Consider the following 14,361-nt stretch of genomic DNA (forward strand, 5'->3'; position numbering starts at 1 on the left):
ACACACACACACACATACACACACACATATGCACGCACACACACACATATAAACTAACCCTCAAGTCAAAGATCCCGGCAGGATTTTCTTCAGTGTTGAAAAGTAGGGAAAGAGATGAATATAAAGCTAAAAATGTGAAGAGGGCAGGATGGCTAAACAGCACCAGTGCAGAAGGCCATGCAGGATCAATGACTCAGAACAGATTTGTGAAGTTTTATGACCCACTTCAATAAGTCAATGAGTCTTTGCAAAGATATGAGCTCTGTTTTTTTTTTTGTTAAAGTTGTTAAAAAGAAATCCTTGGGGGATTTTTTTTTATATTTGAATGTTTAGAGGGATCAATTTTGAGTTATCACCGTTTATCAAAAAGATTATGGTCTGATGCACAGTGTCTGCTTCCTGCTTCCCCTCCTTCAAGTCTGAATGAGCGTTCCTGTGTGTGTGCTTCAGCAGCAGCAGCTCCAGGCCCAGCATCTCTCCCACGGTCACGCCATCCCGGTTCCTCTCACCCCCCATCCCGCGGGCCTGCAGCCCCCCCTGCCCCCCGGGGCCAGTACTGCCAGCCTGCTGGCTCTGTCGTCGGCGCTGAGTCATCAGCTGCCACTCAAAGATGAGAGGAAACACCACGACAACAACAGCGAACACACAAGAGGTGAGGCCCCCTATCTGCAGCTCCATCAGTGAACAGTAAGGGACGGCTCTGGGTTGTGTTGTTTCTAAAATAAGTCCATAGATGTTAGGAATGGGTGATATCTTACCGTTCACGATATACCATCAAAAAAATTCCCCACGGTAAGAATTTATCATCTCCCGGTAAAAACGATAAATTCCCGTTGATGACGTTTTTGTGTAAAGCCGATTTATGGTTCTGCGTTAAATCGACGCACAACGTACGTGTGCGGGAAAGAAAGAAAGAAAGAAAGAAAGAAAGAAAGAAAGAAAGAAAGAAAGAAAGAAAGAAAGAAAGAAAGAAAGAAAGAAAGAAAGAAAGAAAGAAAGCAAGCTTGAGTCATTCCAGTTTTGCAGTACAGGTGTACTAATTTAATTGGTTTTTATTAATTAAATTTATTTGGTGTAGTTTAGTAGCATTTAGTATCTTTTAGAGCAGTGTTTTGGGGGCTCCAAAGACTGAATGTGGTGATAGATTTATAGTTAAAAAGGTGGAGTTGAATTGGTATTTTTTTATCGCCATTTTAATCGTTATCGGGATAAATGCCTGAAATTATCGTGATACACTTTTTAGTCCTTTTTAGCCCATCCCTAATAGATGTACAGTATCAGAATGAAGTGTGCGGACTTGTGTTATCTCTATTTGTGCATCCACCTTAGTTTTATGAATTGCATCTTCACTTTGCATCGGATGCTGCTTGTTTGCTGTTCATCCAGAGTACTAGCAGTTTAGATAATTAGAAGCTGATTTGTCTTCATGCCATTTTAATTGTTCTGATGGGGAGCGGTACACAACCGCCGTGATGCTTTTTTCCTCATGCAAACAAAGAGCGGCTTAATTATTGTGTGAGCTGACTTTCAGTTCAAGTATTTAATTATGTTTCTTAGAGACTATGTTAATGTGTGTGTATGATGGAAAGTGTGTGTGTGTGTGTGTGTGTGTGTGTGTGTGTGTGTGTGTGAGTGCAGACACTCAATTGCTCTGTTGCAGCATGACGGAGAGTTTCTACAGAGCTGTTGAGCAGTTAAACCTGCCCCGTAGCTTCAATAAAGCTAACAGCTCCTAATGCAGGTAGCGCTCATCCGCATTAGGAACACAATCAATGAAAATGCAATTCCATCTCCAGAGTTCCTGAGAATTAAAGTGTCATGCACACAAGAAGAGATTTCTTTGTTTCTTTTCAGACTTTTTAAAAGTATGTTTACTGGAATTCATGCTGCTGTAAATTTGGTTACCAAATTTAATGTAATATGACTGCCTCTGTTATTTATTATCAAGTCCTTCGACTGCTTTGGACAGTATCACCATTGTCAGTATTGACGTGATTTAACGCAGATGATCATTTTTATGGATGATTATTTAAAGCTCAGTGACAATTGCACTAAAAGAGGAATTGATTTTTATAGTTTAAATGACTACGGTGGACCATTTATTTATATAGTATGTATTGCAAGACGTCACCATTAACTGTATATTTATCTGGTGTGCTTGCGTATATATCTGGTGAACACAGTTTGTTGAAACCGTGATTTTAGAGCTTGTTTTCTCAGCTGAGCTGTTACACCCTGCTTAAAGGGTGCTTAAAGTCTTCAACCCCAACTCAATTCACTTCATTTAAACTCCTTAAAATGACACCAAGGTGTTTTTCTATGTGAAAAAAAAACTCTGTTTCAATTTCCCTTTCAGATAATTATTATTTTATTTTATTACTTTATTATTTTCAGGTAGTGTCACTTAGAATCTACATCTCGGGTCTCTATAATCGGCGAGTAACTTTTGACTTCACTCGGGGTTGCCTCTTGTGATACTTGTGTGTACGTTTAATAGCGCTCACACATTTGCATTGGAATGTGTCCTAGGAAATCCTAATGCTAATACAAGTCTGAACAGATAGTTTCCGATAAGATTGTTCATGATGCATTTGAAGGTGGTCTGAGACTCTTGTATCCACATTTTCTTCATCGTCTAAACATGAAAGCATCTTGATACGGATTCAGGGACCTCTAAATAAGCTAAGAGCATTGGTTTAGACCAGGGGTCAGCAACCAGCGGCTCTAGAGCGTCATGCGGCTCTTTAGCGCCGCCCTAGTGGCTCCCTGGAGCTTTTTCAAAAATGTTTGAAAATGGAAATAGATGGGTGAGGGAAATACATTTTTTGTTTTCATATGGTTTCTGTAGGAGGACAAACATGACACAAACATCCTTAACGTTTTCCAATGCTGTAAAAATGTGAAAAACATTTCAACATTTCTGTTAACGAAGATTTGTACGGAAGAGTATCAGGGCCATGCAGGAGAAAAAATATCTGAGAGGGGAAGATTTTTTTTTTATTGTGCACTTCGAGAAAAAAGTTGAAATGTTGAGAAAAAAGTTGAAATGTTGAGAAAAAAGTAAAAATTTTAATGTGGAAATACAATTTCAAGAATAAAGTAGACATTTTGCCTTTTTTCTCAACATTTCAACTTTTTTCACGAAATTTTGACTTTTTTCTCGACATTTCGAAATGTAGTATAGCTACATGCAGCATGTGTTGTCTTCATTCTAAGGCTTATACAAGACTTTTCAGTTTTTGCGGCTCCAGACATATTTGTTTTTTGTGTTTTTGGTCCAATATGGCTCTTTCAACATTTTGCGTTGCAGACCCCTGACAATAACTCATTTTATTTGATATGTGAATTATCGCAATAAAGCTATTAGCCATTCGATTTCACTCTTGTTCCCTTATAATCCTTATATACACCTTTTATTTATATTTTGATTATCCCTTATTGCTATTGTGGCAAATCTTCTTTGTCCTTTTTCAGCTTTTTTTGTAGTTAGGTAGTGATGAACAAATTCTGTCTTGGTAGCTTGAAAATAACAAAAAATTTGGTATCTCTATGTGAGAAAGACATGCGTGTATATTTGCATATGCACATCAACAAGTTCCCATCTGATCACTCAAGACGCAGTTTGATACACATTTTGATACCAGGTGTGAACATATGCACAAAGCCACTTAGGGCTGAATCTTTCGGGACGCATCTGTATGCTGGTTCTGAACTAGGAAAACAACAACATTGAAGCAGCTCACAGAGCTACAGTGGGCATTAGTGGTGGGGAAAAATCGATATTGCAATATATTGTTGCACTCTCTGTTGCGATAAATAATCGATAAACTGACGGCAAATATCGATATTTTATTACAACACATAATATTGTTCATGCACTTCAATTTTTCCAGCTGTACAGTGTTTACATTTACAAGCCTAGGAGGCCCTGAGGCTCTATACAAATGCACTTTCTTTGTACATTGTATGAAGTTTTGGCATTGAATAAATACATAACTACAGATGTTTTCCTTTTCACATATATCATGATATATCATTGATGAAATTTCTTACAATATATTGAATATCGTAGATATGATTTATCGTGATATTATCGTTATCGTGGGCCACATATAGCCACAGTATTGAATCGTGAGTTAAGGCTCAGTTATGGTTCTGCGTCACACCAACGCAGAGCACACGCCGCAGCCGTGACGCCGTGCTGAACCCTTCAGACTTCTCCGTCTCTCCATTTGGTCGCGGTGCAGTACCCCCCGCGGCCACTAGTTAGCGATCTTTTTCTGAATGGTTTATCCGACTTTTTCCGGTCACAGTAAATCAAAGAAATAAGGACAACTATTGTGCAAAAAACAAAAACAAAAAAAAATCACACATAAACGAAGAAAAGAGCCCTGGAAGTTCACTACTGCTTCAAACCGGAAACCGGAAATGCTTCGCTTTCAAACGAACCAATCACAGCGCTCTCGGTCTGTGTGTGGTCTGCGTCTCCTCGACGCGTAGTTACAATTTTCAGGAGGTGCACGTCAGAGACGGCGCAGGTGACGGCGTGTCCTCTGCGTCGATCCAAACCACACGCCGTAGGCACGGCGTCATTTTGACGCAGAACCATAACTGAGCCTTTACCCGTATCGTCCCACCCCTAGTGGGCATCATGGCAGAGGAGACCAAGAGACTCAAAGTAATGAAAGAAGAGAATCATTATCTGTTGAGCAAGACATCAAGCAGTTCTGCAGTTTGGGGAATTGAGATATGAGGTTTATGAATCTCTTGAGATAAAGCCTGATATAAATGCAGAGTTTGTATGAGGGTGGCTGTGGATCAGTGGGTAGAGTAGGCCGACCACCAACTGGGAGGTTAGCATTCTGATCCCTAGCCCTGCTTTGTGTCAAAACTGCCCTTGGGTAAGACACTACACTGATATACTTGTGGATATACAGTATATCAGTACAGTGTACTGCAGATAGAGGAGATTATACCAATAATAAGAAACGCTGAGGATTTTTTCCCACATTGTTGCTCCAGTATGTGTTTACACACTGATGCTTGAATGGAGTTCACTGGAAACATCGGCATCTAAATGAATAGTATAAACATGCAGCTTGAGGTTAAACTGTACTTTGTTTTGATGCAACAGCGTATCTGTTGAAGGTGTGAATGTGTGTCATCACATACATTCCTGGTATTTCAAGCATTGTTTGCTCTCTAATCGGTCTTTTTTTCTCGTTTTCTTTCACCCCCTCAGATAGAGACTCAGTCAAGGTAAGTCCTTTTCTATCTTTCTATCCTTTGCTAAACAATGTTCTTACTTTTAATCAAAGCATCTGCTCCATCACCCTTGGAATCCGACATAAGTGAAAAATCTGTAAAAGGATCGAAAAATCAATGGATTCATTTAACAGTCAACAATATGGCTGCAATGAACAGTTTTTTTTGTCTGAAGAGATCAGGAAGTGCCTGAAATCCAACATCGTAGTAGCTAGGATGTTCCTTTTTAGACATGAAGTAAATGAAGTGAGCAAATTTTCTTTCAAGGAAGATTTGTCTTCCTGCTGCCTTATTGCCTCATGCCTTGTCCCGTATACTTACAGGAAATTCAAAATAAAGTGAAATACCAAGGTTTAATTTGCTTTAAGTTTTGTAGAAACTTATGCCACGTAGAAAAAATGATATCACTTCCAATATTTTGAGTATTCACACAGCAAGTTTGAAATAAAAAAAAAAAAAAAATCAAGTCCATCTGTTCTTTATTCAGATGTTTATCATTACTGGACTTTGGGAAGAAGCCTGAGAGCCCAAAGGAAACCCCAGCACATAACAACCTCCTGGCAAACGTTCCTATATATGTTGATTGTAGCTGATCGTGCCATGAAATAATAACTAGAGACTAGTTAACAAAAATATGATGTGAACATGATCACACTCTGATTTTTCTTGTCATTTATGTCGTCTTTGCTTTCAGCATACCAAATTAAAAAGTAAAAATATAAACAAATGTAAATATGTCAACATGATGACAACCAGGATAAAAGGGAAAACTGGGGGACAGAGAAATGCCCAGATATACAGAAAAAAAGCTTAGAAGTCTGGATAATGAAGGAGAAGTGAGCAGAGAGGCAGAGCAACAGATCATGCTTCCATCCAGTGTTTGTAGCAATTAGTGTCTTAAGCGAAGCTTTTTTCCCAAGGCAAACATTTGGTTTGTTGAATACTCAATGAGCACATTAGCATTTCTTTATACCAGCAGCCTGTTCTCACATGCTTGAACAAACACACGCGCACACACACACTTACACACAAGTTTAGAGGCTGGTGTGTGTGTGTGTGTGTGTGTGTGTGTGTGTGTGTGTGTGTGTGTGCTCTCTGGTGGAAACTGAGGGAATGTTTTGTTATGTTTTCTCCTGCCCCCCATGTAGCATATCAGAAAGACACATACAGTATACAAATGTGGGGGCGCCGTGACTTGAGCAATTATCTGTGTGTGTGTGTGTGTGTGTGTGTGTGTGTGTGTGTGTGTGTGTGTGTGTGTGTGTGTGTGTGTGTGTGTGTGTGTGTCTGTGTGTGTGTGTGTGTGTGTATTAGGTCATCAGAAATCACTGATAAAGATAGAGAGGCCAAAAGATGATGAATGCCTTTCATTAGTATCCTGAGAAAACACACACGCACGCACACACGCACACGCACCAGCGCGCACGCACGCACGCACGCACGCACGCACGCACGCACGCACGCACGCACGCACGCACGCACGCACGCACGCACGCACGCACGCACGCACGCACGCACGCACGCACACACACACACACACACACACACACACACACACACACACACAGGGATGCTCTTTGACACAGCGGCCAACAGTCACTCCATGAAACCAATAACCCCTTTGTCAGTGATCTACAGTTGCCTTGGCAACAGCACACAGTACAGTGTGTTTGAATTGCATGAACATCTGTGCCTTAATGTCCTTGGCATCACCACCTCACACACTGATAAAGGTATGTGGGTTTAGATGGCGCACGCACGTGCGGCTGCAGATGCATTGTTGCCGGTACAGGCAGTCGTTTAAGCAGCCGTGGTGTGTTCAAGGACAGCTCCCCCTCAGACCTTTTAGTGATGGTGGAAACCAATTCAAGGCTAATAGTAGTTTCAGCGATGAGTTCCACTGATTTATTTCTGTTTTTTTTTTCCTTATTCAATGTAATTGTGATGGTTCTTTCAGTCCACTGAGTCTGAATCCCTTTAATCTGAAACATTTGAATCCAGACAAATATTGAATACATACAAATATACAGCAGCTTTCCCCTTTTTAAAAACATTAAATGTGAGGACTCATATGCAAAATAACATTTGATTATGCAATGCATATTAAGAAATAAAGTAGAATAATTAGTTTCTACGGTTTTCAAGTTTATAGACAAACTTAAAATAGCTTAGATTACTCTTGTGTTGAAGTAAAAACACCACAGTTTGGTATTTGTGCAAACGCTGCTTATTACATTTCTCTTTTTGTACTTTCTGCCTTGGTTTTGTCACTTGTAAACAAGTTTTACAGCTGCGGTCCATTGCTCTTTGTGAGCACTGGGATGTTCTCTAAAACAACTCTGACTGCAAGGTGCAGCCTGGCCCTCCAAGTTGTGCAGGCTGCACAGTAAAAAAAAAACAAGAGGGTGGATTAAAGCAGATAACTTCAATCCAGACTTGACCCTGCTGTGTCTGAGACTCTAATGGAAACACTATGGCTTGAGGGACCAAGGGGTTTGGCCCTGGTATAACTGTCCCATTCCCAAGTCCCACCCCCTTAGTTACCGTTACTAACTTGGAAAAGCTACTAGCATTAATTCCTGTTTTTCAATGCTTATTACTTGTGTGAAAACCTCATCCAAAGATTTTATTTGTATTTTTTTTAGCCAGATTTTGGATAAATTAGAAAGTCAGATGTATTGTCTTAAATCCCCATCTAATTTTTGCTGGCCTTGAATTTATGGTAGCCTCTAACATCCTGCTCCGCCGCAGCTGATTAACAGACACATTGGATTCAGACTGTTTGCACAACAGAAAAAAAAAATAAGAAACTCAAGAGGTTACAGATATCATTATCAGGACTTGCAGAATTAATTTGACATGGGAGGAAAATATAATTAGGATGTCAATGAAAATTAATGCTTTCACTCAGCCACACCGCAGAGTTCGTCACAGTCACAATGCTTGTACTGCCGGCGGTGCCCTCATCTGTCTCCGCAGCAAAATTAATTTGCCTTGATGTTTTTGAAAGAGCTAATTTGCAGGCTAATTAATCTAATCAGTCTGGAAAGAAGGAAACAGAGAACGAGGGGCTTTGCTTCATCTGTTTCACTCGAGAAAAGAGTCACACCTGTAAATGCACAGACATCTCCAGATTAATTGCACTCACAGAGTACTAAAATGTAAACAGGAACAAGTGCCACACACACACACACACACACACACACACACACACACACACACACACACACACACACACACACACACACACACACACACACACACACACACACACACACACACACACACACACAGAACATCACTCCTCCCCCTCATAGCATCTTTGTCATCAACACTTGCAGCACGGCAAAGGGCAGTGGAAAGGTTACAAGCGTGAGTTAGTGGAAAGGTCGAGCTAAAGGTCTTGCTTTATTTTTCTTCTTTCTGTCCAGTGTCTGCTGGGTAAGCAGCGCCTCCCAATGAGAGGGAGAGATCAGCAGAGACTGGCAGAGCAAGAGGGGAAATGTTTCGCCGACCTTAGTTTGATCTTTGCTTCTCAAAGAAGATTAATCCTTCAGGAATGATATTTAAAAGAGGCCGTATTAGATTAAGAATGAGAGACATGATCGGGCCTGCTGCTTATAGCACCCTAATGATGTTATCAAACTGTTATGGATGACGTCCTGCTTTATTGTGGTATGATTAAGTAAAAATTGATGGGTTTCTTTTTTTGGGGGCGCTGCAGCTCTTGGAAGGTCCAGTGTCAAATTTTATATAGTTTTCTTACCGAGTTCTAGTTACAACACGGGAGTATGGGGAAGAGCCGCTACTTGAATTGAATCATGGAAGAGCTTGTTTCAAAAGGAATGCAACATCATCTAATCATTGACTACGTTTACATGCAGTCAAAATTCGGGTTATTGCTAATATTCCGGTTACTGAAACATTTGGACTATTCCGTTTACATGCGTGAGCAAACAGGGTTATCCCTGTTTACATGGTAATTAATCATTCAGGATATCTGGATCAAACCAGCGACGCACGGAGAACATTATGATGCAATTACCATAATTTCCGCTTCTTCTTCCTGTATCCAAATTCAAAACAAATGCTGCTTTGCGCAACTTTTCACTCACCTTCTTGTAAATCTCGCTATCCCAGTACTTTCTACCGTCTACAAATGCAGAAATGTTTATATCTTTATGAAGTGATTAGTCTCCTCCTGGTCTTGCGTTACTCCGTGTTTAGAAGAACGTCCTGGACTCAAAAGACCAGGATTCCTTGTGAACAGAGCATGCGCAGAAAACAAATTCATGTTCCGTTTGATGGGGATATTCCGTTAGGCGTTTACATGACCCAATATTCGGGTTTTAAAAGGAGGAACTCAGGGGTCATATTCGGGTTTTTAAAAACCCAAATATGAGCAAATTCGGGTTATTCAAAGGGGTTATTGGTGTTTACATGGCCGTGCAAATTCGGGTTATTGCCAATATTCGGGTTTTAAAAGGGTTATTGATGCATGTAAACGCAGTCATTGAGATTATTTGGAATCTACAATGAAATGATTCTAAGAGATCATTGGAAGCAGAAGCCCTGTCACTTAACACTCTTAACACCTGCTCCACCGACAGAAAATCCTTGGTCCTTTGATTGTAGCCAGAAGGCATCGTACAGACAGTCTGTTATACGTGTAGTGAAGGCTGTATGTGTCTAAATGTTCTATATAAGGGAACGAATAGGTTTCTCAGCGGTTATAGGTGGCTTTCAGTCAACCCTGAAACACCGAAAGCAGATCAATTTACTGATACATTTGTCCAATACCACACATGGACTGTATGGGAAGAACTGGAAAAAACACGCTGTGATGTCATTCATCAGCTTTGAAACCCTTTTACTTCATACTGAAAAGCAGGCCAGCTGACAGTCTTGCCGGGGCCCTGGACAAAATAATCTAAGCTGGGCCCCCCTGCGCCCGGATCTCTCCTTCTCCTCTTCCTCTCCTCTTCCTCTGCTCTTCAGGTTTTTATACACGCTAATGGACGTTAACATTAGAGCTAGCCAGTTAGGTTAAGTTACAAGGTTGGTAAACGTTGGCTGCCCTGTTTCTTACCTTGCTCTACACTGACTTTATTAATTCCAGCTTCACCGTCACCCCCTTTTTAAAATATTTGTGTAGAGAATCTCTGAGGCCTCTATTTTCTTCTTCTCTTCTTCTCTTTTCTTTTCTTTTCTGAGCACCGGACTTGTGCTGACCGGACATTTTGACCATTCTAATGGTTGAATTAAATTTAACATCAAATTTTGATCAGCGACCAAACCATTTTTGTGTTGGGGGTTCTTGACCACAAGGACAATTAGGAAGAAAACAAATAACAAGCTTTTATGTAACTCAAATACTACATATTTCTTCCACAAATAGGCCCCCTCCATATGGAGGGGTCAACATTAAATATCAAGTCAGTGTTTCATTGCTTTGGCACAACCGTTGCTACATTAAGATCAAAAGAAGTATGGCCCTTTTAGAAAGTAATTAAAAGCTTTTTTGTTTGACATATTTTCTTTAAATCTTGCAAATAAAACATAAACAATAAAAGTATTATTCAAATTATTTGCAGGTGGTTGATTTTACTTTACATTTTACATAGCATTTTTAGAAATAGGATGGTTTATTTTGCTTTCAGCCTTTTAAAAGCAATATAACTAATTTGTCTCAACCTGCCATTTTCTGTTTGAACAATAAGGTGTCCTTGACAGTCCCATTTATGTTAATGCTCCACCCAGCGTAAATAAAGTCTCAATTTACAGTTAAAGTCTAAACAATTCTCAACCTATGATTCATTCAGATCTATTAAACCTAAAAACCTGTGTTCACTTGCATTTAAAGTGTTGCTTTAACCAAATCCTATGCAACGGTTGTTTTTTTTTCTAATCCAAATATAATGAAATTCACTCCTAGGGAGGTCATATTAAATAGAGATTTTTCCTTGTAGTCATTATGTCGTGAGCATCGTGTGGTTTTATTTTCTGCACGTATTATTTAGTGGATAACCGATGTGGGCTTATTTGTAGCCAATTATTTAAAAATAGACAATAATTTGTCAACAAATTAATTTTAGATTTAGCATTTTCTGGCCCAACAACAAAAGTCAACTTGAGGGACTTAGAGAGAGGACAAATGCAATACTGTCCTATCAAATCTAATTCAGTTACTACTTAGTTATTACAATTCTAATTCATTGTGATCCAGTAAATCCAATTTATTCCAGTAAAGTCTAGACTCTAAATCCATATAACTGCAATTCATAAAAACATTATAGCTAAGGAACCTTGGAACATTGCGTCAAATTTTCACTTTGTTGTGATCCCTCATCCTGAGCAGGCGTGAGGTGGACAGAAGAGGAAAAAACCTAAATCAAACTTTTTTAAAAGAGAAAAATAAAGAACAAACCAAAACAGTCAAACCACACATCTGGAATAAATAGACAACAAAATAAATATGCTTATTTAAGTTCCTGAATGTGAAATTTACACTTGAAAATGTTAAAAATAAAGCATCTGTGTTAATACTGTGCTGATGAACGTGGATGGTCTGGGGAGCTTTGTAATACCACTTTGTGCCACTAGAGGCGCACTTTGTTGCATCTTACACTAGAGGCTGAAATATAACATTTCTCATGGCAAGCATGGAGTGATATTGCTGCATAGTGTGGCCTTAACTACTTTCTAATTTGTCAGATGTTACTTACTTTCAATGAATAATATTTTAGTTTTAGTTTTAGAAAAAGATAGCTTGCTTACTTGAGCTTATGTACGTGCTATTTTATTTTCCTTCTAGAGCCAATCAGTGTCTCCATCAGCCAGTTTCCGGACCGGAGAGAAGCATCGGAGTTCAAGCGATTATTCTTCCGACAGCAAGAAACAAAAGACTGATGATAAAGAGCTCACCTCGACACGCTATGTAAGTCAAAGCATTCAAATCTGCCTTATCCAAGGAGGGGAGAAGATGAATTGTGATTATTTTTTTTCAAGGAAAATATACAGAAAGAAAGAGCTAAATTATATACTTATTTTGGGATCAGTTTCCTCTTGTACAGTAAGAAATTCCTCCTCAACCCACTAGTTCTTAGTTTATGGACCGTATTGTGAGTCATTTGGATGCACCATAGTGAGGCTAGGGACAAGGATTGAAAACACTGGTTAAAGTCTTTGTTTCATTTTATTTTAGGTGTTTAATTTGGTCGAGATAGAGACTCAGATGTTTGAGCATGGGTTAGTAAAAGCTAGTGATTTCATTTTATCATGTCAAACAAGATGAAAAATATGATTTCCAGACACCAACGCTATCAGTATTTTGCCTTGACTGAAACACATTTACAAGATAGACTAGTGAGTGACTAGTCTATCTGACAAAAAAAAATATATATCCCAAAATGTTTTCACAAGATTAAAGTAACTTTTTTATGAATCTCAGGAAAGTGATGGAGAGAAAAGTGATGACAACTTGGTCGTGGATGTCTCCAATGAGGTATGGCAAGATAGCACTGCATCATCCCTGTTGCCGGGTCAGAAAATACATCTTTTCCCTTCATGTTCATGTGTGCTCACCCATCACAGGACCCGGTGTCTCCACGGGGAAGTCCCGCCCACTCTCCTCGTGAGAACGGATTGGACAAAAACCGCCATTTGAAGAAGGATGCGCCCATGAGTCCTTCCTCAGTCGCCTCCTCCAGCAGCACACCCTCATCCAAGTCCAAAGAGATTAATTTGGTGAGTCATTTATGTAATTATAGCCTTCTGATCTTCTTTTTCATAATTTCTCATGGTAGTTTTCTATTTTTAGGCATTCAGATAAATGTAGAAATCATGAGCAATCACTGGAAGTAAGGTATAAAGGAACAATGATGGATTGATGTAAGAGACTTGAAAAAAAGAGGTGCAGAGTGCAATACTTAAAAAAGTTGTATACATTTTTAATTGTATAACTTATGAAGTATTATTTGTACTAGTTCTACATAGTACTATTATTTGTAGTATGAATAAATATAAGAGTATGTACTTACCGGTATGTGTATTATTAAAAGGTTTCTTGATTTGAAAATGTTTTTTTTTGGTGTTTTCAAAGATTTCTTTGGTAATTTTGGTTACAGAATGAAAAGCCCACAACCCCCGTATCCAAGTCCAGCACCCCCACATCTCGTTCTGACGCCCCCACACCCAGCAGCACCTCCACACCGGGCTTGAGGTCTGCACCCAGTAAACCCACAGGAGTTGAGACACTTGGTGAGTGGTCAAAACAGATCATCTAATGTATTTTCAGGAAGCGTTTTTAGATTAGACCCCATTACTTTTCCTGCACGAAGGGCTCGCGTTTAACGCACACTGGGCAGTGCAAGGGCTGTTACTAACTCCTCGAGGCCTGAAGCTGGGTCGAGGAGAGGCAGGAGGAGTCGGAGAAGGCGTTATTGAGTTGTACTGTGTAATGTGACGGTCTGATTGGTTGGCTTCACAAACATTGGAAGAGCTGAGTGAGACGGAGCCAGATCCCTGCAACCCTGAATAGCAACACGTTATTTTAGTAGTCATCCTCAACTTTGAGGATGAAGACCCCTTCGTCTCCTTATTAATAAATCCCACCCAGGTCCCGCCATCCCACGTCATTCTGTTTCCATCAGACCTGACCCTTAAGTGTGGGTTATTGACGGAGCCAACTCAACACCCGACCCCGTGTCAGTTTATGTAAAAAGGACAGGCGACATGCTAAATTTCAGTAATTTTTTTTTTTTTTTTTAAGTACACCTGTGAAGGTGATTGACAGATGCTTTATTTAATCACTTTTTTTTTCTTTTTAATTAACATACAGTGCAAACAACGACAAAAGACGACATCAGTTTGTGTGTGTGTGTGTGTGTGTGTGTGTGTGTGTGTGTGTGTGTGTGTGTGTGTGTGTGTGTGTGTGTGTAAATAAGGTGATGAAAGTAGATACATAAATTGACAATACTAATTCGAGAGTAAATAGGTTAAACAAGTAAATAATTATCATATAGAGTGGTGTAGCACGATATAATATAAATATAGCATAATAATGTAGTAATATCCTAATATAACATAATTTTTATG

At 39.5% G+C, this 14,361-nt stretch overlaps 1 protein-coding gene across 4 annotated transcripts in view; it reads left to right on the forward strand.

Moving 5' to 3' along the window:
• LOC133451144 (transducin-like enhancer protein 4) overlaps positions 1 to 14,361 on the forward strand; it is a 52,092-nt gene that overhangs the window by 26,557 nt on the left and 11,174 nt on the right. For 2 of the 4 annotated variants that reach the window (XM_061730091.1, XM_061730090.1), the window contains 6 exons: positions 451 to 652; positions 5,243 to 5,259; positions 12,080 to 12,202; positions 12,716 to 12,769; positions 12,859 to 13,011; positions 13,392 to 13,524. In XM_061730091.1, coding sequence (XP_061586075.1) covers positions 451 to 652; positions 5,243 to 5,259; positions 12,080 to 12,202; positions 12,716 to 12,769; positions 12,859 to 13,011; positions 13,392 to 13,524 — 682 coding nt within the window. The remainder of the gene's footprint in view (positions 1 to 450; positions 653 to 5,242; positions 5,260 to 12,079; positions 12,203 to 12,715; positions 12,770 to 12,858; positions 13,012 to 13,391; positions 13,525 to 14,361) is intronic. The other 2 variants (XM_061730092.1, XM_061730093.1) reach the window with 1 other exon arrangement.

The sequence above is a fragment of the Cololabis saira genome, chromosome 9 (assembly GCF_033807715.1).
Source record: "Cololabis saira isolate AMF1-May2022 chromosome 9, fColSai1.1, whole genome shotgun sequence".
Lineage (NCBI taxonomy): Eukaryota > Metazoa > Chordata > Actinopteri > Beloniformes > Belonidae > Cololabis > Cololabis saira.